Source organism: Onthophagus taurus, chromosome 10, assembly GCF_036711975.1.
Source record: "Onthophagus taurus isolate NC chromosome 10, IU_Otau_3.0, whole genome shotgun sequence".
Lineage (NCBI taxonomy): Eukaryota > Metazoa > Arthropoda > Insecta > Coleoptera > Scarabaeidae > Onthophagus > Onthophagus taurus.
In genome coordinates, this window is record NC_091975.1 from 5,871,938 (window position 1) to 5,898,290 (window position 26,353).

The 26,353-nt window shown below is 31.4% G+C and overlaps 2 protein-coding genes across 2 annotated transcripts; one reads left to right on the forward strand and one right to left on the reverse strand.

Moving 5' to 3' along the window:
* The first annotated feature begins 742 nt into the window (after window positions 1-742).
* LOC111413712 (neuroendocrine convertase 1-like) lies at window positions 743-8,421 on the forward strand. The gene is made up of 6 exons (XM_023044776.2): window positions 743-949; window positions 2,052-2,438; window positions 2,487-2,825; window positions 7,240-7,553; window positions 7,612-8,125; window positions 8,193-8,421. The coding sequence occupies exons 1-6, from the start codon at window positions 788-790 to the stop codon at window positions 8,379-8,381; spliced, it is 1,905 nt and encodes a 634-aa protein (XP_022900544.2). The 5' UTR covers window positions 743-787; the 3' UTR covers window positions 8,382-8,421.
* On the reverse strand, window positions 8,138-25,526 carry LOC111413713 (ankyrin repeat and death domain-containing protein 1A-like). Its single transcript, XM_023044777.2, has 10 exons — window positions 25,384-25,526; window positions 17,141-17,339; window positions 10,555-10,653; window positions 10,405-10,503; window positions 9,951-10,154; window positions 9,631-9,828; window positions 9,475-9,573; window positions 9,321-9,419; window positions 8,714-9,272; window positions 8,138-8,661 (listed from the first exon to the last, which is right to left on the reverse strand). Exons 2-10 carry the CDS (start codon window positions 17,324-17,326, stop codon window positions 8,576-8,578), a joined length of 1,629 nt encoding a protein of 542 aa, XP_022900545.2. The 5' UTR covers window positions 17,327-17,339; window positions 25,384-25,526; the 3' UTR covers window positions 8,138-8,575.
* Window positions 25,527-26,353: the final 827 nt, after the last annotated feature.

Consider the following 26,353-nt stretch of genomic DNA (forward strand, 5'->3'; position numbering starts at 1 on the left):
TCAATTATTTTTTGAGATACGATTCTTTTAATTCCTGGTATTAAATCATCCACAACCATTAAATACGCAACCTTAATCAAAAAATCATAACGACCAGAATTATGGTAGCTCAAAAATTATTTAAGGCACCATAAAACTAGATCAAATTTCCTTTAAAATGCTTCTTATTTCATCTTAATATCTCAATTATTTCCTGAGATACCGTTCTTTTAATTCTTGTTATTAAAACTTCCATAACTATTAAATTTGCAACCTGAATAAAAAAATTATAATTACTACGATTATAACAACTAAGTTATTATTTATGGCACTTAAATTTCGAATAAAATGATACTAATTTCATTCTGATATCTCAATTACTTTTTGAGATACGATTCTTTTAATTCCTGTTATTAAATCTTCCACAACTATTAAATATGCAACCTTAATCAAAATATCATAACTACCAGAATTATGATATCTCAAAAATTATTTATGGCAGTTATGATGATATCTCAATTATTTAGTAAGATACGATTTTTAGGAGATGGAAGGGAATCCAGAACTGATGCTTGGAAACATACAAGAAAGAATGAAATTTGAATAATTAATAATCTTCCTCGTTTTATATCTTCCTTTTTATTTTAATTAACTTCCCATCAATATTATTATAATAGTGCGAAACGATAAAGCTTTCTGACGCATTTCGAAATTCGAATGGTGGTGGGGAAAACGGTTTAAAACAAAGTCGCGAATTGCTCGCCCTGCAAGTTTGTGCTGAAATCGTGCTGAAACTTGAGTGCTAAACATGAATCTAAAATTGCTCCCGATTTTTTTAATAATTCTTATAGCAGTGGTTTTGATTCGGGGGAGGAGGGTACACGAAAATGAAATCGTTCTGAAAATTTTAGGTGGAGTTGAAGTCGCCAGGGTTATCGCTGAAGAGATGGGTTATGAATTTTCAGAAGCAGTAAGTGATTTTTTTGAGGTACCTTGATAGTTTATTTTTTGTGTTGCTTTTATGTTATGATAAAGCACTAGAACATATGTGGGGTAATAAAACTGAAAATCTATTAAAGCGTGTTGGGTGCGATAACAAAGAATCGAGAGGATTTATCACGTAATCTACCTAATCTACCTACGGCGGACTTTTATCACGTATTTCGATCACAAAAAATAATCAACGCCAACTCTTTCGATTTTAGAAAATAATAATGAAAGGAAATCTCGTATTTGAGACGATCTAATCGATTTAATCTATTTTGCATTCTCAATTTATCTTAATCGACTCTTGATTTGGTTTAATTTGATTTGTTTCTTGCATCCCAAGGAGATTTGGTTGATTTTTTTTATTGATTGAGTTGACTTTGACGTTTATTAGTTTGGACAAAGTAACTTTTAAGATAACCCATCAAGTGTTAAGATTATTAATAACTTCTGAATTATTCATGTTGATCTATTAAGAGAAATCGGGGTGGGTTGCTAAATTCGTCCTTGGACTGACTAAGTAAACAGATAGTTCAAGGATATTTTATCTAGTTTACTTATTTATTTAGTTTATCACTTTTTGCAATTTACAATTTTATAAAGTTAATTTTTAATAATTTATTGAATTTTATCAGTTAAAAACTGAATGGGTTATTTTGAAACCTAAATAAGTAATCAACAAGTAGTAGCACGTGGTATTAAATGCAACAAGTACTTTTCGGTCGTCGCGATGCTCCCTCGACGTCGTTGTTATCCTCGTCGACGTCGCGACGCCGTCGATCGATTCGCGGACGCCGGCCCAAAAGGTAGCGCGAAAAGCGACGCTTTCTACCAGGAGAACATAAACGTTGTTCTATATCTAACGGGCACGTGCCACACCCCTAAAAATAGATCACGCATATCGCACCACCCTCCCGAATTTAATTATAGATCGATTACGTCGGCGGTGACGCCGCTTTCAGTTAACGCAACGAATAAAGACCGAAAATGAAAGAGAGGGATACCCAGATGGGGGCCACACTATGTTATTCCACGTGTGGGGGACACAATTTGAACCATTTATACTTTATTTATTTTTTGATTAGGTTTTGGGATTCCCCGATACATACATATTTCTTCCATACGACGATGGAAGAATCTCTTATCAAAAAAGAGGCATGGATCTTTCAAAACGCTTAATAAACGACGATAGGGTAACTTGGTTCGAGCACCAACAAGTTAAATCAAGACAAAAACGTGATTTCCTCCCCTTCAAAATCAAAAGAAACCCTCAAAAAAAATCGTTTATTTTTAACGATGAGTTATGGGGGCAACAATGGTATCTTCAAGACACCAGGACGAGAATCGAACTTCCAAAACTCGACTTAAACGTCCTCCCAGTTTACAGAGAAGGAATAACTGGAAAAGGAATAAGAATCAGTATTTTAGACGATGGCATCGAACACACCCATAAAGATCTCAAAGAAAATTACGTAAATTAATTCCAATCAAAATTTCTTCTGTTTAATTAATTTTTTTAGGATCCCGACATAAGTTTTGATTGCAACGAAGATGATAACGACCCGTTACCGCGTTATGATCCATCGAGACAAAATAGCCATGGTACAAGATGCGCCGGGGAGATTGCGATGATTGCTAATAATGGAAAATGTGGTGTTGGAGTCGCTTTTAACGCCAAAATCGGAGGGGTGAAGATTCTCGATGGGCTGGTTAACGATCGCATCGAAGGTACCGCTTTGGGATACGCCCAGCATCTCGTTGATATTTACAGTGCTTCCTGGGGACCGAACGATGATGGGAAAACCGTAGATGGTCCCGGAAGATTGGCCAAAGAAGCTATGGAAAGAGGAATTAGAGAGGTTAAAATTTATATTTTTTTAAACATTAAATCATTTTTTAATCCCAACTTTTTATCTGTTGTCACTGTTATTCTTATTTTATATACAAGCTGCTCTAAAATTCACCTTTCAAGCTTCTAAGACTTCTAAAATAATCACGTTGAAGATAACCCATGCGCGTGTAATGGATATTACTCCCAGCAGCGTCTGAAATGTTCTGGTTGAACAAAAATTGTAGCTCGGAAACTAGCGTTTCTGGACATGGGTTGCAAATAAACGTATTATCTACTCAATACCTTCTATAAGTCCTAGTTACCTTCTACAAATTGGTAAAGGGAATTTTAAAGCATACACACGTTTATCTTGTTATTCTACGGGCACTTTTCCTACTCATGTTCAACCTTCCATGTTATAGTAGAAGTAGTATAAAGTATGATGTCTTTACATCTGCGAGAGCCCTAATCTTTATTCCATATGAAGTAAAAAGATTGAGGAAGCTTAGTTTTGTTTACAAATGTCAATCTGAAATCCGAAACAATTATTTCAAGAAGAAATTAAGAAAGGAGAAAAGTGTCCAGTGTTGGTTACTCATTGCAAGGACAAGAGATTGGTGGGTATGATATCAACAATGCATAGACACCGAATGCTAGAAGCAACAAATAGAAAAGAAAAAGAAGTAACAAAACCTCTCCTACAATAAATACATGTCCATACAACTCATCACCAAGGAAAACCATAAGATGGCACAGAAAAGTGTTGTTTTATCTTATAGATACTGCAATGTGGAATACTTATTACATATACGAAGGAAATATATTAAGAAGGAAAGAGATACAACCAAAATTGACCTTTTGAGGTTCAGAGAAAAAGTTATAAAGGATATGCTACAGCCCAACCCAACCCAACCATAGACCAACGATCAGAATTCCATTATCTGGAGACAGTTCCCTCCACACAAAAGTCGCCACTGTAGCAGAGGTGGAGTTTACAAGAAATTCAAATACAACTGCCCAATATGTCCAGAAAACACTGATTTATGTGTAGATCCATACTTAAGAATCTGGCACAGTGCACAATAATTATGTTTTGTAATATTTTGGGGTAACCGTAGTATTCATTTCGGTTTGCATAGCACATTACGTTGTATTTAGGAAAAGAAAATAGAGACTTTGAAGAAATTCTTAAACTTAGAAATTCAAAGTCCAGTACCGACGACGTCCAGTAACTGGACTAGGTCTTTTTTTAGAAAAATTTGGCGAAAACGTCATATACAATAAACCAACATATAAATAACCCAAACGCATTGGATGCCGCAATTCCCAAATAACTAATAAATAATGACCATCTTCCAGTAGTTCTGCGACAACTGTATTCTCGAATGAGTTTGTCCAAGATCTTTGTTATATTCCAAGACATTCTTTGCATAGATGATAAATGAGATGGGGGGCCAACTTATATAGGGTGTCCAGTTAAGCGTACTGTATCTCAACAACGGTAAGGCCTAGAGGTTTGGGAAAAAAATCCTTATAAGCAAAGTGGGCAAGAGAAATAGCTGGAAATTCGTTTGAAGTTCGTAATTCGACCGCTAGGGGGCGTAACTGCCATTGAGAAACATAAAATTCCCGCTATCTCAGAAAGTTAGACGATGAGCTATAACGTTGACAACATCATTTAGTAGCTTGGATAATACCGCATTGCTTTTGTTTTGCGATATTTCTCATATCTGTCATAATAAGGGAGGGGGAGACTAATGCGTTTTCAAATGTTTACATTTTAATATCTCCTGGACCATTCAACCGATTTGAATATTTTTGGTCTTGTTTGAAAGAGCATTTCATGCTCTTTTAAAAGATATTTTCAGTCAGACCGTCTGCTTTAAAACAACTGAGCTAGAGGACGTTATCTGCAGCGATTACATATTTTAGTGATTTTTGAAGAAAAGTTAAATAGAACGATACTATTTACTTCACAGACCCTTAGTCACCTTAAAATTTGCTAAATTTAAGTGAAAACCGCATCTCGATATCGCCACCCGTTCTCGAGTTATAGAAGAAAATGTTAAAAACTCGAGTGCCATCAATCGGATCCAGTTACCTCATTGAGAAAACCAAATCACATAACCATGGTAACTGTAAACATGTCATTTACTAACGCAGAAGCGTGTGATAGAGCGTATGATGACTTATTTTCAATGTTTCGAATACGATGCAACTGCATGGCAAAAATGGGCAATGCAATTACGACAAAGAAAGACATTTTTCTCTAGAAGTGTTTTTAAGATTGACTTTGCGATTACGGAAAACTGGCAACGTGTAGCCCATTCAGACATCTCTATGAATTCGTAAATCACATTGGTGCGCAATGTAATCCCACATAATCTGAGAACTCCGAAAACAATTGTCCACAAGAGTTCTCAAGAGAATAATATCTCCACCACGTTGTTTTACATCAGGCCTTAACAGATACCGATTATGATAACAGACTGAACTATTACCATTGACTTTTAAATATGATTTGTGCAAATCCAAACCTTTGGTCACAAATGCTATGGATGCATGAAGCATCTGTCCACAAGCTGATGTAAACTTGCATAATATGCATTCTTGGTTCGAGCAAAATCCACATTGCTTTCACCCCTTTATCTATTGGGTAGACTAAACGAGACCTGAGTTTTCAAGAAAAACCAATAAACAAGGAAAATATGACAAAACACTAAATACCAGTAAAAACGTGTCCAGGGCCGAGACTTAAGCAGCACTTTTTTTCGTCGAAACTAGATTAAATAAATGCATCGAGGTTTATGGAAGGCATTTCGCTCATTAGTGAGTTATTTTTGCCAAAAATTTAAGTTATTCTAAGTGTGTTGGTTTATTTTGTTTTATTATAATTATCATTGTTAATGTTTCATTGATCCGTTGGCTTTTCAACATGCCTCAAAAGTTTTAGTTTTAGTTTTGAAGCAGTTCTAAGCTTGGATCTTGAAGCTTGGAGCTTAACGGGACACTCTGTATATAAAAGATATAAGATATACAGGGTGATTTATAACATACGGAGCAGACTAAAAGGGTAGGTACTAGGAGCCAAATTGAAGATATTTTTCTAATAAAATTTTGACCACAACTCAATAATCACAAAGATATAGAACGTTAAAGTTGAAGTAATGGCCGAGCATTTCTTACCATATACGGTATTACACTACGCTTAAATTCAAACTGCGAATATTTCGGGGTTACTTAAACAATGCATAATTAATAAAAATAATAAAATCTTTATAACATAGCAGTTACGGCTATTTAAAAATTTGTTAAAACGCTCAAACGGTGGTGTTTGTTTATTGAGAACCGCTGATACCATGTTTTTATTGCTGCCAATCCAGTTGATTTGGTTACTTAGCAACGGACAAGTATTTTAATTATTCTTTACTGAATATCAGCGGTTCTCAAAAATGGACGTTATAGTTATTTATATTACAAGTGTCGAGTCGTGTAATCACACGAGTACTGTAATTATGTTCTAGCCCACGTGTGATATACAGCATTTTATCTACGACTGCTAAAAATTACTAAAAAATCAATTTTTTTAGAAAAGTCTATTTGACATTTATAAAAATATTTTGAAATGATTGTTGACAATTTTGAATTGTCAGTTTTAACAACATGTTTATTCATCTGGAATAAGTGTTTGGAAATGTAAAAACATAACAATTAATGTTTATAATAAATAGTATTGTTTCTCTGTAAGTAGATAGCACTTTTTCTTTTGTATTGTTGCTCGTTTCAATAAATTAAGTCTGTTCTGATTAGGCTAAAAATGCGTTACGTAATGAAACCAGTGCGGTAATGAACTTCATTACGTAACTCAAATCACCTCAAATGAGTGCGGTAATGATGACTTATCCAAGTAGTCGTAGATAAAATTATTTAAAAAATTAACATGCGATATCTATGTAACTATTAAGTTTTTAACAAAACATTATTAAGAAAATCTCTTCAGTTTTACCTCTTTTAGTCTGCTTCGTATGTTATAAATCACCCTGTATAAAAGTATGTAATTGCATATCGCATGAGAACAATAATACTAGAGAACATATGAAAGGGCAACAACATTAAAGTTTGATTTCGTATGCTATGCAAAAAAATTACTGTTTTCGGGTCATTAGTGACCCAGTTTTGGTCGTACAGTAAAAAGAAATACAACAAGGAAGAAGTTGAGAAATGTAAGAAAGATGATGATCATAGAGAAGATTTTTAGATAACTTAGGTTTGAAGCAATGCGGAAATATCTAAAATAGTATTTTTAAATAAATAGGATTTAATGACTTCATTTTCAAAATCTCTGATCTTTATAAACTCCATCAAACACAATAAATAGACTTCAAATTACAACTTTATAAGATTATTTTTTGTGATTATTTAAGATTTATGATTTTTTTTAGGGACGAAATGGAAAAGGAACAATTTTTGTTTGGGCATCAGGGAACGGTGGAAGTTTAGGTGATAATTGTAATTGCGACGGTTATTTAGCTAGTCCTTACACAATTTCAATTGGAAGTGCTTCTCAAAAAGGAGAGTTTCCATGGTACGGAGAAGCGTGCGCTTCAACTTTAGCAGTAACATATTCATCGGGAGCTTATCAAGATCAAATGATCGTTACAACCGATCTTCACAATGAATGTACAATAAAACATACCGGAACATCAGCTTCCGCACCTTTAGCAGCGGGAATTATAGCTCTAGCTTTAGAAGTGAAGTAATTTTTTTTATGAAATAAATTAATTTTATTACTTTTTTAATAACAATTTTTTTAGTCCTAATCTTACTTGGAGAGACGTGCAACATTTAATTGTTTGGACATCGGAATTAGCCCCCGTGGCTGAAAACCCCGGTTGGCAAATGAACGCAGCCGGATTATGGTTCAACACGAGATTCGGTTTTGGTTTAATGAACGCTTTTGGCTTAGTTAAAGCAGCCGCTAATTGGACTGAAGTGCCCCCAAGAAAAATGTGCACAACATCAGCACCAGGAAATAACGATTTCGGCTTCGATGCCCCAATAACAATCGAAATTCATACCGATAGTTGTCGCGGGACAAAAGACGAAGTTAATTATTTAGAACACGTTGAAATACGAACAACAATTCTATATTCAATAAGAGGAGCTTTAGAAGCATATCTCATTAGCCCGAGCGGAACGAAGGTTCAACTTTTAGCTTCTAGGAAGTTGGATAAATCTAAGCTAGGATTTATAAATTGGTCGTTTATGTCGGTAATGACTTGGGGGGAAGATGCCGCGGGGAAATGGACTTTTATAGTCGAGGATAAAGTAAGAAAAAAATCGTAATAAGAAAAGTTTAATAAGAATACATTTAAAGTTAAAATTTTTGTTTTAGAATGGCCCGTTTACAAACAACGGAAGTATTAGTAACACTAATTTAAATCTTTATGGTACGAAAGAACTTCCTGAACATATGAAATACGGAGCGAGAGTTTATAATCACAATTACAACCGAGTACATAACAGATTGGATGTTATTAATTGGTATAAAAATAACGTTGAGGATTATTTAAATTCGATTTAATTCGATTTATTAGAATAAAAGCTAAAATCGTTAAAATGTTTTTGAGTAATTTGTTTCCATTTAATAGATTAAAAACCGTTCTTGGAATGAATAATAATAAATCGGAGTTTTCTTCTATATTAAGAGGTACCTTATTTGGTCAGGTTTTTCCTAGATATGTAGGTCATAAGAATCAAAATTTGTGTTAAATGTAATCACGTTAAATTACATTGCGAGCAAGTTTTTTTCCGCCCTTTTCGAAGTTCTTCGTTTTCTTGATCGACTTTTCTTCGTAGATTATCTAAAATTAATTAGTAAGTAATGAAAAATTCGATTTTTTTATTTTTTTTTACCGGCAACGCTTCTTTTACCAATCGCTGTTAAACTTTCATAAAGTTCTTTCATTGGATTAACATCCCCTGGTAAACCATGCGCCCAAATTAACATAACCCGAAATCCGTGTTCTTTAAAACTTGAAGGGCCCGTGTATTGATGTTCAACGGCTCTAATTTGTTCTTCGGTGAACGCCCAATGTTGAGCCAACTTTTTCCACTCCCCCGGGCCTAGTTGTTTGTAAGATAATTTATAAAGAATCTCTTTGAATCTCTCGCTATCTTTTCCTTTTAATTCTTCTTTTGTGTTTCTCCATTTCCGACTTCCCGGGTTTAATCCCGGTTTGAAGCTGTTTTTTCGTTGCGCGTTACTTTCTTGTTCTTCATTCGCGGGATAATCTAATCTCGCCGTTTTAATTATCATATCAACTATCGCTGTGAAACTACCCCTAGCTGCGATGTATAAAGGGGTTCTTCCACCTTGCTCTCGTTGTTCTATGTTAGCCCCCGCCACTAATAACAATTTACAAATGTTTGTGTAACCCATCTCAGCTGCTATATGAATTGGAGATTGTAATCTCTAAAATAATAAATTATAATAAAACAAATTTGGATTAATTTAACTTACTGCGTTTAAGCTGTTTAAATCAGCCCCCCTATTAATTAGAATTTCAACGGTGTCCACTTCATTCGCTTGACTCGCTAAATGTAACGGTGTATTACCGGCCTACAAAGAGAATAACCAAAGTAAAATGTTAATTAAAACAAAGTTTAAGGTTTACTTTGTTTTGTTTATTTAGGAGGGCACCGTGTTGTAACAACAGTTCCAAAATACCTTTACTCCCGAGGCTACACGCTATATGAAGGGCCGTAGATCCTTTCTAAAGAACAAAGAGAAATAATTAACATAAATTAATTTAATTTACTTCTTTTTTTACGGAATTTTCAGCGTCCGGGTCGGCGCCGGCATCTAATAAAATTTGGGTTAATTTCGTTTGTTGGTTTTGCGCCGCTAAATGTAACGGAGTATTTCCTCCATTATCCCTTGCTTCCATATCGGATTCATGAGCCAATAAACACTCGGCTACCTCTGGATGGCCCTTTTCGCATGCCACATGCAGTGCAGTTTGCGATTGCTGGAACGAGATAGACAGGTTAATCAAACTCAATAGTTCGGCTTCAAAATCCGTTAGATGTTTGTTTGTTAGTGGCAGGATTAATTACGAGAATCAAAAAGTACAAACCAAATAAAAATAACCTTATTTCGTTTATCCAAAGCAGCTCCGATTTCGATTAATTTTTTAACGATTTTTGCATGACCTCCCATGGCAGCGTGGAATAAAGCCGTTTGCCCTTCGATATCCACAGCATCAACATTGATATCTTCGAGAGTTTCCAATAAAAAATCAACCACATCTTTCCGATCGTTTTTAGCGGCGCATATCAACAAAGAATATTGTTTCTACAACGCCAAAAAAAATATGTTAATTTTTAATTCAATACAAAAAGTTCGTGCTTATCTGTAAACTACATCAAAATGAAATTATTGATTTTTTTCATCTCTCGAGGGCGTTTCATAAATTACCGTTTTGTTTTAAAACAAACACAAACGTTTACGTTTCAGCATTAACCCCTTTGAGTCGAATAAATCTTGATTTAAATTTAACAAGAACGGATGGACTCTTACTGTTGGAGTTTTCCTCTTTACAAACCTTATTCGTTGATTTTGTACCGGCTCCCATGTTGATAAGAAGTTGGACGGCTTCGCGATGACCGTGCCAAGCTGCCATCAATATCGGTCTCATTCCGTACTAAAATATATTTTTATTTAATAAAGAAAATGCTACTTGCGAAATTCCAACCTTATCTTTTGCTTCTAAGTCGCAATTAGACGATAAAAGCATTTCCATGATTTCTAAATTTCCTCGCGATGATGCCCAATGCATTGGAGATCTACCATACTACGATGTTATAAGATAAAAAGAACTTTTTTAATTATTTTTAATTTAAAGTATAAAATTTGAATATAAAGTTTAGGACTAAACCAGCGGAAATCAAAAAAAGTATCTCTTCTATATAACGATTCATTAATTGCTATGCTAAACCAACTAATTTTGCAGCTTTTCCAGTTTATCCAATGAGTTTTAAACAGCAATGAGGAAGTATAACAAAATGGTGACACCTAGATTATCTGTTCTGTGACTAAACCAAGGCTAGGTTGATGCCCAAACACGAATCAGGTTTATTTCCAACTGTGTGTTAGGTTGATATCTAAAGACAAATCAGGTTTATGCCTAAACCAGGGTTAGATTGATGCCCAAAACACAATCGGGTTTATTTCCAACCCCAGATTAGATTGATGTCCAAAGCCAAGTCAGATTTATCTCTAAACCAAGATCACGTTCCATGATTTCTAAATTTCCGTGCGATGGTGCCCAATGCCTTGGAGATCTACTATACTACGATAAAAAGAACTTGAATTTTTTCAATTATTTTTAATTTAAAGTATAAAATTTGAATATAAAGTTTGCTAGTTTGAGAATCTTTAGGACTAAACCAGCGGAAATTAAAAAAAGTATCTCTTCTACATAACGATTCATTAATTTCTATGCTAAACCAACTAATTTTGCAGCTTTTCCAGTTTATCTAATGAGTTTTAAACAACAATGAGGAAGTATAACAAAATGGTGACACCTAGATTATCTGCTTTATGGCTAAACCAAGGTTAGGTTGATGCCCAAACACGAGTCAGGTTTATTTTCAACTGTGTGTTAGGTTGATGTCTAAAGACAAGTCAGATTTATGCCTAAACCAGGGTTAGGTTGATGCCCAAAACACAATCGGGTTTATTTCCAACCCCAGATTAGATTGATGTCCAAAGCCATGTCAGATTTATCTCTAAACCAAGATCACGTTCCATGATTTCTAAATATCCGTGCGATGGTGCCCAATGCCTTGGAGATCTACCATACTACGATAAAAAGAACTTGAATTTTTTCAATTATTTTTAATTTAAAGTATAAAATTTGAATATAAAGTTTACCAGTTTGTGAATCTTTAGGACTAAACCAGCGGAAATTAAAAAAAGTGTCTCTTCTACATAACGATTCATTAATTTCTATGCAAAACCAACAAATTTGGCAGCTTTTCCAGTTTATCCAATGAGTTTTAAACAACAATGAGGAAGTATAACAAAATGGTGACACCTAGATTATCTGCTTTATGGCTAAACCAAGGTTAGGTTGATGCCCAAAACACGAGTCAGGTTTATTTCCAACTATGTGTTAGATTGATGTCTAAAGACAAGTCAGATTTATGCCTAAACCAGGGTTAGGTTGATGCCCAAAACACGAGTCAGGTTTATTTCCAACTATGTGTTAGGTTGATGTCTAAAAACAAGTTATATTTATGCCTAAACCAGGGTTAGATTGATGCCCAAAACATAATCGGGTTTATTTCCAACCCCAGATTAGATTAATGTCCAAAGCCAAGTCAGATTTATCTCTAAACCAAGATCACGTTCCATGATTTCTAAATTTCCGTGCGATGGTGCCCAATGCCTTGGAAGTCTACCATACTACGCTAAAAAGAACTTGAATTTTTTCAATTATTTTTAATTTAAAGTATAAAATTTGAATATAAAGTTTTCCAGTTTGGGAATCTTTAGGACTAAACCAGCGGAAATTAAAAAAAGTGTCTCTTCTATATAACGATTCATTAATTTCTATGCTAAACCAACAAATTTTGCAGCTTTTCCAGTTTATCCAATGAGTTTTAAACAACAATGAGGAAGTATAACAAAATGGTGACACCTAGATTATCTGCTTTATGGCTAAACCAAGGTTAGGTTGATGCCCAAACACGAGTCAGGTTTATTTTCAACTGTGTGTTAGGTTGATGTCTAAAGACAAGTCAGATTTATGCCTAAACCAGGGTTAGGTTGATGCCCAAAACACGAGTTAGGTTTATTTCCAACTATGTGTTAGGTTGATGTCTAAAGACAAGTTATATTTATGCCTAAACCAGGATTAGATTGATGCCCAAAACACAATCGGGTTTATTTCCAACACCAGATTTGATTGATGTCCAAAGCCAAGTCAGATTTATCTCTAAACCAAGATCACGTTCCATGATTTCTAAATTTCCGTGCGATGGTGCCCAATGCCTTGGAGATCTACCATACTACGATAAAAAGAACTTGAATTTTTTCAATTATTTTTAATTTAAAGTATAAAATTTGAATATAAAGTTTGCCAGTTTGAGAATCTTTAGGACTAAACCAGCGGATATTAAAAAAAGTATCTCTTCTACATAACGATTCATTAATTTCTATGCTAAACCAACAAATTTTGCGGCTTTTCCAGTTTATCCAATGAGTTTTAAACAACAATGAGGAAGTATAACAAAATGGTGACACCTAGATTATCTGCTTTATGGCTAAACCAAGGTTAGGTTGATGCCCAAACACGAATCAGGTTTATTTTGAACTGTGTTAGGTTGATATCTAAAGACAAATCAGATTTATGCCTAAACCAGGGTTAGGTTGATGCCCAAAACACGAGTTAGGTTTATTTCCAACTATGTGTTAGGTTGATGTCTAAAGACAAGTCAGATTTATGCCTAAACCAGGGTTAGATTGATGCCCAAAACATAATCGGGTTTATTTCCAACCCCAGATTAGATTGATGTCCAAAGCCAAGTCAGATTTATCTCTAAACCAAGATCACGTTCCATGATTTCTAAATTTCCGTGCGATAGTGCCCAATGCCTTGGAGATCTACCATACTACGATAAAAAGAACTTGAATTTTTTCAATTATTTTTAATTTAAAGTATAAAATTTGAATATAAAGTTTTCCAGTTTGGGAATCTTTAGGACTAAACCAGCGGATATTAAAAAAAGTGTCTCTTCTACATAACGATTCATTAATTTCTATGCTAAACCAACTAATTTTGCAGCTTTTCCAGTTTATCCAATGAGTTTTAAACAACAATGAGGAAGTATAACAAAATGGTGACACCTAGATTATCTGCTTTATAACTAAACCAAGGTTAGGTTGATGCCCAAACACGAGTCAGGTTTATTTTGAACTGTGTGTTAGGTTGATATCTAAAGAAAATCAGGTTTATGTCTAAACCAGAGTTAGGTTGATGCCCAAAACACGAGTTAGGTTTATTTCCAACTATGTGTTAGGTTGATGTCTAAAGACAAGTCATATTTATGCCTAAACCAGGGTTAGATTGATGCCCAAAACACAATCGGGTTTATTTCCAACCCCAGATTAGATTGATGTCCAAAGCCAAGTCAGATTTATCTCTAAACTAAGATCACGTTCCATGATTTCTAAATTTCCGTGCGATGGTGCTCAATGCCTTGGAGATCTACCATACTACGATAAAAAGATCTTGAATTTTTTCAATTATTCTTAATTTAAAGTATAAAATTTGAATATAAAGTTTTCCAGTTTGGGAATCTTTAGGACTAAACCAGCGGAAATTAAAAAAAGTGTCTCTTCTATATAACGATTCATTAATTTCTATGCTAAATCAACTAATTTTGCAGCTTTTCCAGTTTATCCAATGAGTTTTAAACAACAATAAGGAAGTATAACAAAATGGTGACACCTAGATTATCTGCTTTATGACTAAACCAAGGTTAGGCTGATGCCCAAACACGAGTCAGGTTTATTTTGAACTGTGTGTTAGGTTGATATCTAAAGAAAATCAGGTTTATGCCTAAACCAGAGTTAGGTTGACGCCCAAAACACGAGTTAGGTTTTTTTCCAACTATGTGTTAGGTTGATGTCTAAAGACAAGTCATATTTATGCCTAAACCAGGGTTAGATTGATGCCCAGAACACAATCGGGTTTATTTCCAACCCCAGATTAGATTGATGTCCAAAGCCAAGTCAGATTTATCTCTAAACCAAGATCACGTTCCATGATTTCTAAATTTCCGTGCGATGGTGCCCAATGCCTTGGAGATCTACTATACTACGATAAAAAGAACTTGAATTTTTTCAATTATTTTTAATTTAAAGTATAAAATTTGAATATAAAGTTTTCCAGTTTGGGAATCTTTAGGACTAAACCAGCGGATATTAAAAAAAGTATCTCTTCTACATAACGATTCATTAATTTCTATGCTAAACCAACTAATTTTGCAGCTTTTCCAGTTTATCTAATGAGTTTTAAACAACAATGAGGAAGTATAACAAAATGGTGACACTTAGATTATCTGCTTTATGGCTAGACCAAGGTTAGGTTGATGCCCAAACACGAGTCAGGTTTATTTTGAACTGTGTGTTAGGTTGATATCTAAAGACAAATCAGATTTATGCCTAAACCAGGGTTAGGTTGATGCCCAAAACACAAGTCAGGTTTATTTCCAACTATGTGTTAGGTTGATGTCTAAAGACAAGTCATATTTATGCCTAAACCAGGGTTGGATTGATGCCCAAAACATAATCGGGTTTCTTTCCAACCCCAGATTAGATTGATGTCCAAAGCCAAGTCAGATTTATCTCTAAACCAAGATCAGGTTCCATGATTTCTAAATTTCCGTGCGATGGTGCCCAATGCCTTGGAGATTTTGAATTATTTCCAAATTTGAAGTATAAAATTTGAATATAAAGCTTTCTAGTTTGGGAATCTTTAGGACTAAACCAGCGGATATTATCATGTTGCAAAAAGTATCTCTTGCACATAACGATTCAAAGAGTTAATTTCTATGCTAACTCACTTTGTGGCGAATCAAATAAGATATCAAATATTAATTGGAATTATATATACGTGTAAGTAACATATTTATTTATTTATTTATTTGAAAATAATTGATGCTAATTTTTCCTTTCTATTATTCCTGTCTTTAACGTGTGAATGGTAAAAATCCATACTTCTGGTTGTTTGTTTACAAATAGGATATGGTACAAATTTTGCAGCTTTTCCAGTTTATCCAATGAGTTTTGAACAAGAATGAGGGAGTATAACAAAATGGTGACACCTAGATTACCTGCTTTGACTAAACCAAGGTTAGGTTGATGCCCAAACACGAGTCACATTTATTTCCAACTATGTGTTAGGTTGATGTCTAAAAACAAGTCAGATTTATGCCTAAACCAGGGTTAGGTTGATGCCCAAATCCGAGTTAGGATTATATCCTAACCCGAATCAGATTGATGTTCAAAGCCAAATCAGATTCAACCTAGACATGAATCATTAAAGTAATATTAGGAACATATCCCGTATTATTATATCTGGGACCTCCATCAATTACAACCAATATCATGTTTCTCATCTTACCAAACATTGGTGAAGCATATAAGAAGCCCTTAAACTTTATGAATTAATTCTTTATTCGACACTTCAGCACTTACAGAGATTCAGTAAAGCCGTTTAGCAGATCCACTAAAGATACCAACTTTAGTCAGCAAGACTCCGATAATTTGAACTCTGTAAATGTGCATGGATGGGACAATCAAACTAAACAGTGCTGGTGCTCATCAGCACTGTATCAGAATTTATAGGCCAAAGCGCTATAATTAAAGAAGTTAGATCACATAATTCTCCAATGCATAATAGAACATTTGGGTTGCCTCGACAACAATCAAGCAGATATATTTGCCAAAAGAGCCACTGATTGAAATCTTTTAAGATATCTCATGACAGAAACTGCTTGCGATTGGTTCTTGTGTGTCTAAATGCTGCGTACTGTTGAGCATCAATGCCTCTTACTTAGATAGACCTAAAGCACAAGATGCTGTTCTTTATTTTTTTGCAATGTATATAATGCCTAAAATGAAAAATTTCAACCATAGTTGAAATTATGGATAACTTGCAATTATGGAGACTTTGAGATGCAACTCATTAAAATTAAAAATTTTTATTTAATGTTTCCAAGACATCATTATCACGTTTCAAAATCAATTTCACAAGTATAAAAATGTCTCGTAATTGATTTTCGACACCTTCGAAAACATTTCAGTCAAACAATCCATTATCGTGAGATCATTTTACGCGATTTCTTCATTAATTTTTTTCCCTTGACAAATTGTTTAGGTTTACTTTCAAAACGGCGGGTTAAAGATGGTTTGTTTAAAGTATGAATTGTTAATAAGTTCGGGTTTAATTTACCGAAAGTACATAAATAGAACGAGCGGTTCGTGTAATTACTAATTGGTCGTGGTTTATCAAATAAACGGAAACAATTTCAATGGAAATTCAATTTTGTAATCTCGTTAACTGTCGATTGAGGAACGTTGTACTCTTTCCCCCATCCCTTTGGGAAATCGGGCCGAATGAGATAACTTTCAGCTTTTATCCCCTTTATTTTCCAAACCAAAATAAATATCGAAGAAAAGATTGAATTAATGATGGGTTAAATCGTTTTTCGATTAGTTAATTATTTGAAGCGGAAAACATCAATTATTTAAAACGTAAATCAACTCACGTTGTTTCTGCAGTTTATATCGACTGGTTCTCTTAGAATCTTCCTGACGGTGTCCACGTCATTTTTGATGACTGCTTCGTGTAAAATTAGATCGTTTCTTTGAATTATCGCCCGCCTTTCCAATTCTTCTGGTGTTGATGTTGGGGAGGAATTAACAACGGGTCGCATGCTAGTTTTACGTTCCATCTCTAGTTTAAAACTGAAATTAGAATTATTTTTTGTTATCGCGTCTTCGTATCCGGTTGGTGTTTTTCTATTAATATATTTCAAAGTTGAAAATAAAAAGAATAATTCTCTTTGTATCAATTTTTTTGTTGTTGTGTTGATAGAGTTTAAAAGAATTATATAGTAACGATGTATCTAATGATATCTACCTACTTGTACGTACAATTACAAATCAATATAACAAAATTACAGCCGACCTTAATGGTAAGGCGAATAAATGTTGAGTATTACATTATCCCGGATCGTTTGGATCGATATCTTGAACGATTTTATCGGGGTTGAATGGATATTAAATCTACCACCAAGCTAGATTGTACGTAATTTCAACTTTGGTGGGCGTTAATTAGACATCAACGTCTTTAAATGACCCCTATAATGGGAAAATCATAACGTACCTAAGAACGTTAGTGATGAAATTATTTTTAAAAAAATTTTTAAACATCCTCCAACATTGTAAAATGGCCCAGAAGGTTTATTGTAACGAGAACAAACCCAGTTTTGTTTACCCGGACTATATTTAGTATCCAAAAAAAATATTTTTCTTTGTAGCAAACAAGAAGTGCGATAAAAAAATCGTTATTCACAAAAAAATCGCGTTAAAAACACGGCAAGATTATATAGGCCCATAAATATTATGTAGATTTTTACATTAAAACCTTTTCTTTATTACGGATCTTTACAATCACTTTTACTACTTTTAATAGAGCTTTAACAACCAAATTTAAACTAAACCACTTTTAGTTGATAAATAAGTAAAGTTGTTTAAAATTTGATTAAAAACTAGTTTAAATTTTCTTTTCTTGAATCGATAACGCAGAGGGGAAAAGTTAATTTAAAATTTCTAGAGACGAGGATGTTTCGAAAACTGTAATTAATTGGGTTTCGGAAAGAAAAAGAAAATTGGTTTGTAAGTTTAAAAAAAATACTTTAAATGATTCATTTACTGGCAAATTGCCGCGAAAGCGATTCAAGGTGCGAATTTACGCAGATGATACACGATGATAATTTTATGATACCGAAACGATCATATAACTTTATTATGCCGAGAGTAGCACTGACTTGTGAGTGAAAAATACACACTTTGAACGCCAGACAATACAATAAATATCTATATTTTTAAAAAAGGGTTATTTTTAAAACGAAAAACGACGCAGAAATGTTTTTTTTTCTTTTGATTCCAACAAAAGCAACATCGCAAAAAAGAATTTTATCTTTTGAAATGTTATACTTAATTTAATTTCAAAATAAACACATCAAAATAAGTATTTTCAATAAACATTGTAAATTTTAATGAGTAAAAATCAAAAAAATCATAACGTCTTTAAAAATTGAAGTGGAATCATGAAATTGTTAATAAATACTCTAAAAAGGATGTAGATTTCAATGAGAAATTCGAAATTGTTGTTAAATTCTTAATAAAAAAATTATATCTTGTTTAATAAGAAAGTGAGCGAAATTGTCATGAAATGTGATTTTTGAGATTAAAAAATTCGTAACTTTTTTCAAAATCGATTTGGAATTATGAAATTTTCTATGATTACATTAAAAAGGATTTAGATTTTAGTAAAATATGCGAAATGTTTGTTAAAATCGGTATTAAAAAGTTCTGAGTGGTGAAATGAAAATTATTTAAAAATGGGAAAAATCGTTGTATGTAATAAATTTAAAAAATCTTAACTTCTTTAAAAATCGAGGTGGAATCATGAAATTTTTGGTAAATATTCCAAAAAAGATTTATATTTCGATGAGGACTTCGAAATTGTTGTTAAATTCTTTATAACAAAGTTATATGTTGTTTAATTACACAGTGAGCGAAATCTTCATGAAATATCATTTTTGAGAATAAAAAAATTCGTAACTTTTTTAAAAATCGATTTGGAATTATAAAATTTTTATGATTAAATTAAAAGAGATGTAGATTTTAGTAAAATGTGCGAAATGTTTGTTAAAATCCGTATTAAAAAGTTTTGAGTGGTGAAATGAAAATTATTCGAAAATGGGAAAAATTGTTTTGTAATAAATTTAAAAAATCTTAACTCCTTTAAAAATCGAAGTGGAATCATGAAATTGTTAGTAAATACTCTAAAAAGGATGTAGATTTCAATGAGAAATTCGAAATTGTTGTTAAATTCTTAATAAAAAAATTATATCTTGTTTAATAAGAAAGTGAGCGAAATTGTCATGAAATGTGATTTTTGAGATTAAAAAATTCGTAACTTTTTTCAAAATAGATTTGGAATTATGAAATTTTCTATAATTACATTAAAAAGGATGTAGATTTTAGTAAAATGTGTGAAATGTTTGTTAAAATCGGTATTAAAAAGTTCGGAGTGGTGAAATCAAAATTATTTAAAAATGGGAAAAATCGTTGTTTGTAATAAATTTAAAAAATCTTAACTCCTTTGAAAATCGAGGTGGAATCATGAAATTTTTGGTAAATATTCCAAAAAGGATTTATATTTCGATGAGGACTTCGAAATTGTTGTTAAATTCTTTATAACAAAGTTATATGTTGTTTAATTAGACAATGAGCGAAATTGTCATGAAATGTGATTTTTTAGATTAAAAAAATACGTAACTTTTTTAAAAATCGATTTGGAATTGTAAAAATTTTTATGGTTAAATTAAAAGGGATGTAGATTTTAGTAAAATGTGCGAAATGTTTGTTAAAATCCGTATTAAAAAGTTTTGAGTGGTAAAATTAAAAGTATTCAAAAATGGGCAAAATTATTGTTAGTAATAAATTAAAAAAATCTTAACTCCTTTAAAAATTGAAGTGGAATCATGAAATTGTTAGTAAATACTCTAAAAATGCTGTAGATTTCAATGAGAAATTCGAAATTGTTGTTAAATTCTTAATAAAAAAATTATATCTTGTTTAATAAGAAAGTGAGCGAAATCGTCATGAAATGTGATTTTTGAGATTAAAAAATTCGTAACTTTTTTCAAAATCGATTTGGAATTATGAAATTTTCTATGATTACATTAAAAAGGATTTAGATTTTAGTAAAATATGCGAAATGTTTGTTAAAATCGGTATTAAAAAGTTCGGAGTGGTGAAATCAAAATTATTTAAAAATGGGAAAAATCGTTGTTTGTAATAAATTTAAAAAATCATAACTCCTTTGAAAATCGAGGTGGAATCATGAAATTTTTGGTAAATATTCCAAAAAGGATTTATATTTCGATGAGGCCTTCGAAATTGTTGTTAAATTCTTTATAACAAAGTTATATGTTGTTTAATTAGACAAGGAGCGAAATCGTTATGAAATGTCATTTTTGAGATTAAAAAAATTCGTAACTTTTTTAAAAATCTATTTGGAATTATAAAATTTTATGATTAAATTAAAAGAGATGTAGATTTTAGTAAAATGTGCGAAATGTTTGTTAAAAATCGGTAATAAAAAGTTCTGAGTGGTAAAATTAAAATTATTCAAAAATGGGCAAAATTATTGTTGGTAATAAATTAAAAAAATCTTAACTCCTTTAAAAATCGAAGTGGAATCATGAAATTGTTAGTAAATACTCTAAAAAGGATGCAGATTTCAATGAGAAATTCGAAATTGTTGTTAAATTCTTAATAAAAAAGTTATATCTTGTTTAATAAGAAAGTGGGCGAAATCGTCATGAAATATGATTTTTGAGATTAAAAAATTCGTAACTTTTTTCAAAATCGATTTGGAATTATAAAATTTTCTATTATTACATTAAAAAGGATTTAGATTTTAGTAAAATGTGTGGAATGTTTGTTAAAATTGGTATTAAAAAGTTCTGAGTGGTGAAATGAAAATTATTTAAAAATGGGAAAAATCGTTGTTTGTAATAAATTTAAAAAATCATAACTCCTTTGAAAATCGAGGTGGAATCATGAAATTTTTGGTAAATATTCCAAAAAGGATTTATATTTCGATGAGGACTTCGAAATTATTGTTAAATTCTTTATAACAAAGTTATATGTTGTTTAATAAGAAAGTGAGCGAAATCGTCATGAAATGTGATTTTTGAGATTAAAAAATTCGTAACTTTTTTCAAAATCGATTTGGAATTATGAAATTTTTTATGATTACATTAAAAAGGATATAGATTTTAGTGAAATGTTTGTTAAAATCGGTATTAAAAAGTTCTGAGTGGTGAAATGAAAATTATTTTAAAATGGGAAAAATCGTTGTTTTGTAATAAATTTAAAAAATCTTAACTCCTTTGAAAATCGAGGTGGAATCATGAAATTTTTGGTAAATATTCCAAAAAGGATTTATATTTCGATGAGGACTTCGAAATTGTTGTTAAATTCTTTATAACAAAGTTATATGTTGTTTAATTAGACAATGAGCGAAATTGTCATGAATTGTGACTTTTGAGATTAAAAAATTCGTAAGTTTTCTAAAAATCGATTTGGAATTATGAAATTTTTTATGATTACATTAAAAAGGATATAGATTTTAGTGAAATGTGCGAAATGTTTGTTAAAATCCGTATTAAAAAGTTTTGAGTGGTAAAATTAAAAGTATTCAAAAATGGGCTAAATTGTTGTTGGTAATAAATTAAAAAAATCTTAACTCCTTTAAAAATTGAAGTGGAATCATGAAATTGTTAGTAAATACTCTAAAAAGGATGTAGATTTCAATGAGAAATTCGAAATTGTTGCTAAATTCTTAATAAAAAAATTATATCTTGTTTAATAAGAAAGTGAGCGAAATTGTCATGAAATGTGATTTTTGAGATTAAAAAATTCGTAACTTTTTTCAAAATCGATTTGGAATTATGAAATTTTCTATGATTACATTAAAAAGGATTTAGATTTTCGTAAAATGTGTGGAATGTTTGTTAAAATCGGTATTAAAAAGTTCTGAGTGGTGAAATGAAAATTATTTAAAAATGGGAAAAATCGTTGTTTGTAATAAATTTAAAAAATCATAACTCCTTTGAAAATCGAGGTGGAATCATGAAATTTTTGGTAAATATTCCAAAAAGGATTTATATTTCAATGAGGACTTCGAAATTGTTGTTAAATTCTTTATAACAAAGTTATATGTTGTTTAATTAGACAAGGAGCGAAATCGTCATGAAATGTGATTTTTGAGATTAAAAAAATTCGTAACTTTTTTAAAAATCGATTTGGAATTGTAAAAATTTTTATGGTTAAATTAAAAGGGATGTAGATTTTAGTAAAATGTGCGAAATGTTTGTTAAAAACCGTATTAAAAAGTTTTGAGTGGTGAAATGAAAATTATTCGAAAATGGGAAAAATTGTTTTGTAATAAATTTAAAAAATCTTAACTCCTTTAAAAATCGAAGTGGAATCATGAAATTGTTAGTAAATACTCTAAAAATGATGTAGATTTCAATGAGAAATTCGAAATTGTTGTTAAATTCTTAATAAAAAAATTATATCTTGTTTAATAAGAAAGTGAGCGAAATCGTCATGAAATGTGATTTTTGAGATTAAAAAATTCGTAACTTTTTTCAAAATCGATTTGGAATTATGAAATTTTCTATGATTACTTTAAAAAAGATGTAGATTTTAGTAAAATGTGCGAAATGTTTGTTAAAATCGGTATTAAAAAGTTCTGAGTGGTGAAATGAAAATTATTTAAAAATGGGAAAAATCGTTGTTTGTAATAAATTTAAAAAATCTTAACTCCTTTAAAAATCGAGGTGGAATCATGAAATTTTTGGTAAATATTCCAAAAAGGATTTATATTTCGATGAGGACTTCGAAATTGTTGTTAAATTCTTTATAACAAAGTTATATGTTGTTTAATTAGATAATGAGCGAAATTGTCATGAAATGTGTTTTTTGAGATTAAAAAAATTAATAACTTTTTTAAAAATCTATTTGGAATTGTAAATTTTTTTATGATTAAATTAAAAGGGATGTAGATTTTAGTAAAATGTGCGAAATGTTTGTTAAAATCCGTATTAAAAAGTTTTGAGTGGTAAAATTAAAAGTATTCAAAAATGGGCAAAATTGTTGTTGGTAATAAATTAAAAAAATCTTAACTTCTTTAAAAATTGATCATGAAATTTTTACTAAAAACTCTAAAAAGAATGTAGATTATGATATATGAAATATTGAAGTATTCAATTAATTTTCTTCAATGATATTAAATGAATTATAACCCTCAAGGGTACCCTTACAAGTTGCACCATCAATTACTCAACATTAAAATAATTAGTTCGGAAGGTAATTTTATGTTCGTCGATTGATTATCGTCGGAATTTTCGTTTTGCAAACTTTCCAAAGACGTTCATAAATCAATAAAGTTAACGAAGTTTAAACTAGCCACATAACGTGACTTCAAAACTTAAAAATTCTTTATTAAGTTCTTCGATGAGGGAATGAGAAATATTGTTTTTCAAGAAAATAATTTTCATCACAGCTACCTTTTGGCATCATCTACAAACGAGTTTTATTAATAAATCATTGGAAAGGATAACCATTGTTCTTATTTATAAAGTTTTGTTTATAAATAAATTTATAAATAAGAAAAAAACTAGGTGATTATTTTATTTGAAGCTTTTTTTAAATTCTTTTAACTCATTGTAAAATTAAAAGAGAATATAATGAGAAATTCGTCTGAAATCGTTGCCAAACTATGACAATAAAGGAGTAGTAGTTTTCGTTCTTTGCAGAGAGAATCATTTTCTGACGCAGACAACGATATTTTGCAATGGCAAATTCTAAATTTACACCTCGGGGTACGATAAAATATAGGTGTGTTGTGGATATTTTCACACAACCAAGATTTATTTATATAAAAGAGTTGAATACAAGAAAAAAGATGATGTGTCAACCAGAATTTTAATCCAAAAATAACAAATCAAAATAGAATTTTAGTTTCTGACTAAATTATAGCTTAATCAAGATTATTCAACTTGATTGTTATTAGTAACAATAATTTTGGGTGAACCCCAAGAGATCTAACCCACAATTCAACTGTAATGTCGGTCTGATAATTATAGTTCCTATCTATTGAGATAATAACATTAATGTAGATACAAATGTATTTATGAATCATTAATAATAAAACTTTTTAAATTTTTTATAACTTACATAAAAACCGAAAAACCTATTATCGAATAACAAATTTATGAAGGTTCACGTTCTCAGAATTGATGACGATAAAGCACACCTCGTTCTTATCTCCAAAGCTTTTTTCCATACATTTTCTTTTTGCTAACATCCCCCTCCTGTTCCATATTACATTCTTTTCCATCACGCTTTGATTCACTTTATCCTTATTTTTAGGTTTATAAACTTTAAGGCACTCTGTGTTATAAAGTTTTATTCCCCCAGTTACGTAAGCTCTAACGCAATAAAGTTTTACATCCCTTTTTCGTTAGATTTAACATTAAAGGCTTCTTAGCTTTATTTTTAATTAATTTAATACAGATAAATTCACCCTTGAATAAAATGAATTGGGTCATTTTTTATTAATCGAGAGTAACAAAGACTTTGTATAACTTTGTATGGAACGGTTTCTTAGCAACAAGTTTTGTATTTTTGTTTGTGTACTAAAGGCGAAATTTAATTAATTGTGAGTTAAACAATCGGGCTGTTTAAAGCTCTATCGGTTAAATATAAAATTTAAATTTTCGTTTTGTTTATAATATTACAGGTCAAAGTGGTTGTAAATCTTTAGTGACCGTTAAAATTTAACAGTTTTTCAGGTTTAAATTTGGATGAAGTTAAAACTTTTTCGTTACACCCAAAAATAAATAAATTTCGAAAAAAAATATACATGTATATTATATTCTCAAATAAAAAAGAATCATGTGTTTTACATTCCTTTTAACACAACTCTCTATAAAAATCTTACAAGAAATCAAGTTAATGATGGTCTTTTGGCAACAAAGCGAGAAGGAAAAATAGAACTTTTTGATGAACAATTTGCTTGGGTTTAAAAATTTTTATATTTATTTTTATTTCTTTTAAGATTTATTAAGTTTGTTGTTAAAGAGAATTTTTTGATAAAATTAATTATCTTAGTAACAAATTCTTCTTTAAATTCACTTACGATTTTTTATTTCGGCGAGGTTGTTCAAATGAAAGTGAAACTAAAAGGTTTATTTAGAGAACCACCTGAACAAAAGGGTGACCACAAACTGAGCTCCGTTTTCCTATCCGCGTGGAAACACATTTCGAAAACGCCTGCGCAACATTTCAGTGTATCCACCTCGCATATACTGAAAATTCTCCTGTAACGAAAATATTATCTGCTTAGAGAGAACAACCGTTACCATTCAATTCTAGTTCTGTTTTATTTACGATTCTAACTGAAAAATAACGACAAAAAAATAGAGCAAACCATTAACGTGTTTATTTATTTATTATTTTTTTATTACTTTTTCTCTAATGGTTTTTGTGTTTTGCTGTAATAAACTGAAATAACATTTCGAGAAATAAAATAAATATTACAAAAAACTTTTAAATTTTTTTGAACTGCATAAATCGATATCAACAAGTTAACATTATTGTAGGCTTCAATGGTTTGTCAAAAATTAGAACGAATTCGATTAGAGAATACTTGATATTGAATCTCATAATAGAAGACTTCTAACTGCTGGCTGAAGATTAGATACCACTGGAACAGTAAAAACTGGTAATAAAAGACTTCTAACTACATGCAAAAGATTAACTCCTACTAAAAAAAGACTTCCAACGGCTTGCAGAAGTTTAGGTAGTGCTAATGCAGACAAGAAACTATTTAGAAAAAGTTTCTAACTGCTTGCAGAAGATTACACTCCTAATGAGAGTCAAGATATTTCTTACAGTGGACATCCAAGTACTTGCAGAAGATTAGATACTACTGAAAGAGCATATCACAGTAGCAGTCCACTGAAGGTGAAAAGTAGTAATCAGGGCACACCCTGGTGGAACGAATCTCTTGGCTCCGAAAGCTTTTCAACCGGGCCAAGACATTAGGTGAACGGGAGAAATATAAACAGGCTCTAACGAATTACACCAAAAACATACGTAAGGCAAAA

Bases quoted from the DNA above. Each gene is read 5' to 3' on its own strand.
- LOC111413712 (XM_023044776.2), top strand. From the start codon at position 788: ATGAATCTAAAATTGCTCCCGATTTTTTTAATAATTCTTATAGCAGTG. The intron at 950-2,051 runs GTAAGTGATTTT...TTTTTTGATTAG, and splicing joins GTTATGAATTTTCAGAAGCA to GTTTTGGGATTCCCCGATAC. The intron at 2,439-2,486 runs GTAAATTAATTC...TAATTTTTTTAG, and splicing joins AAGATCTCAAAGAAAATTAC to GATCCCGACATAAGTTTTGA.
- LOC111413713 (XM_023044777.2), bottom strand. From the start codon at position 17,326: ATGGAACGTAAAACTAGCATGCGACCCGTTGTTAATTCCTCCCCAACA. The intron at 9,829-9,950 runs GTTATTTTTATT...ATCTCGTTCCAG, and splicing joins CTTTGGATAAACGAAATAAG to CAATCGCAAACTGCACTGCA. The intron at 9,420-9,474 runs GTAAACCTTAAA...TTCTCTTTGTAG, and splicing joins TCCTAAATAAACAAAACAAA to GCCGGTAATACACCGTTACA.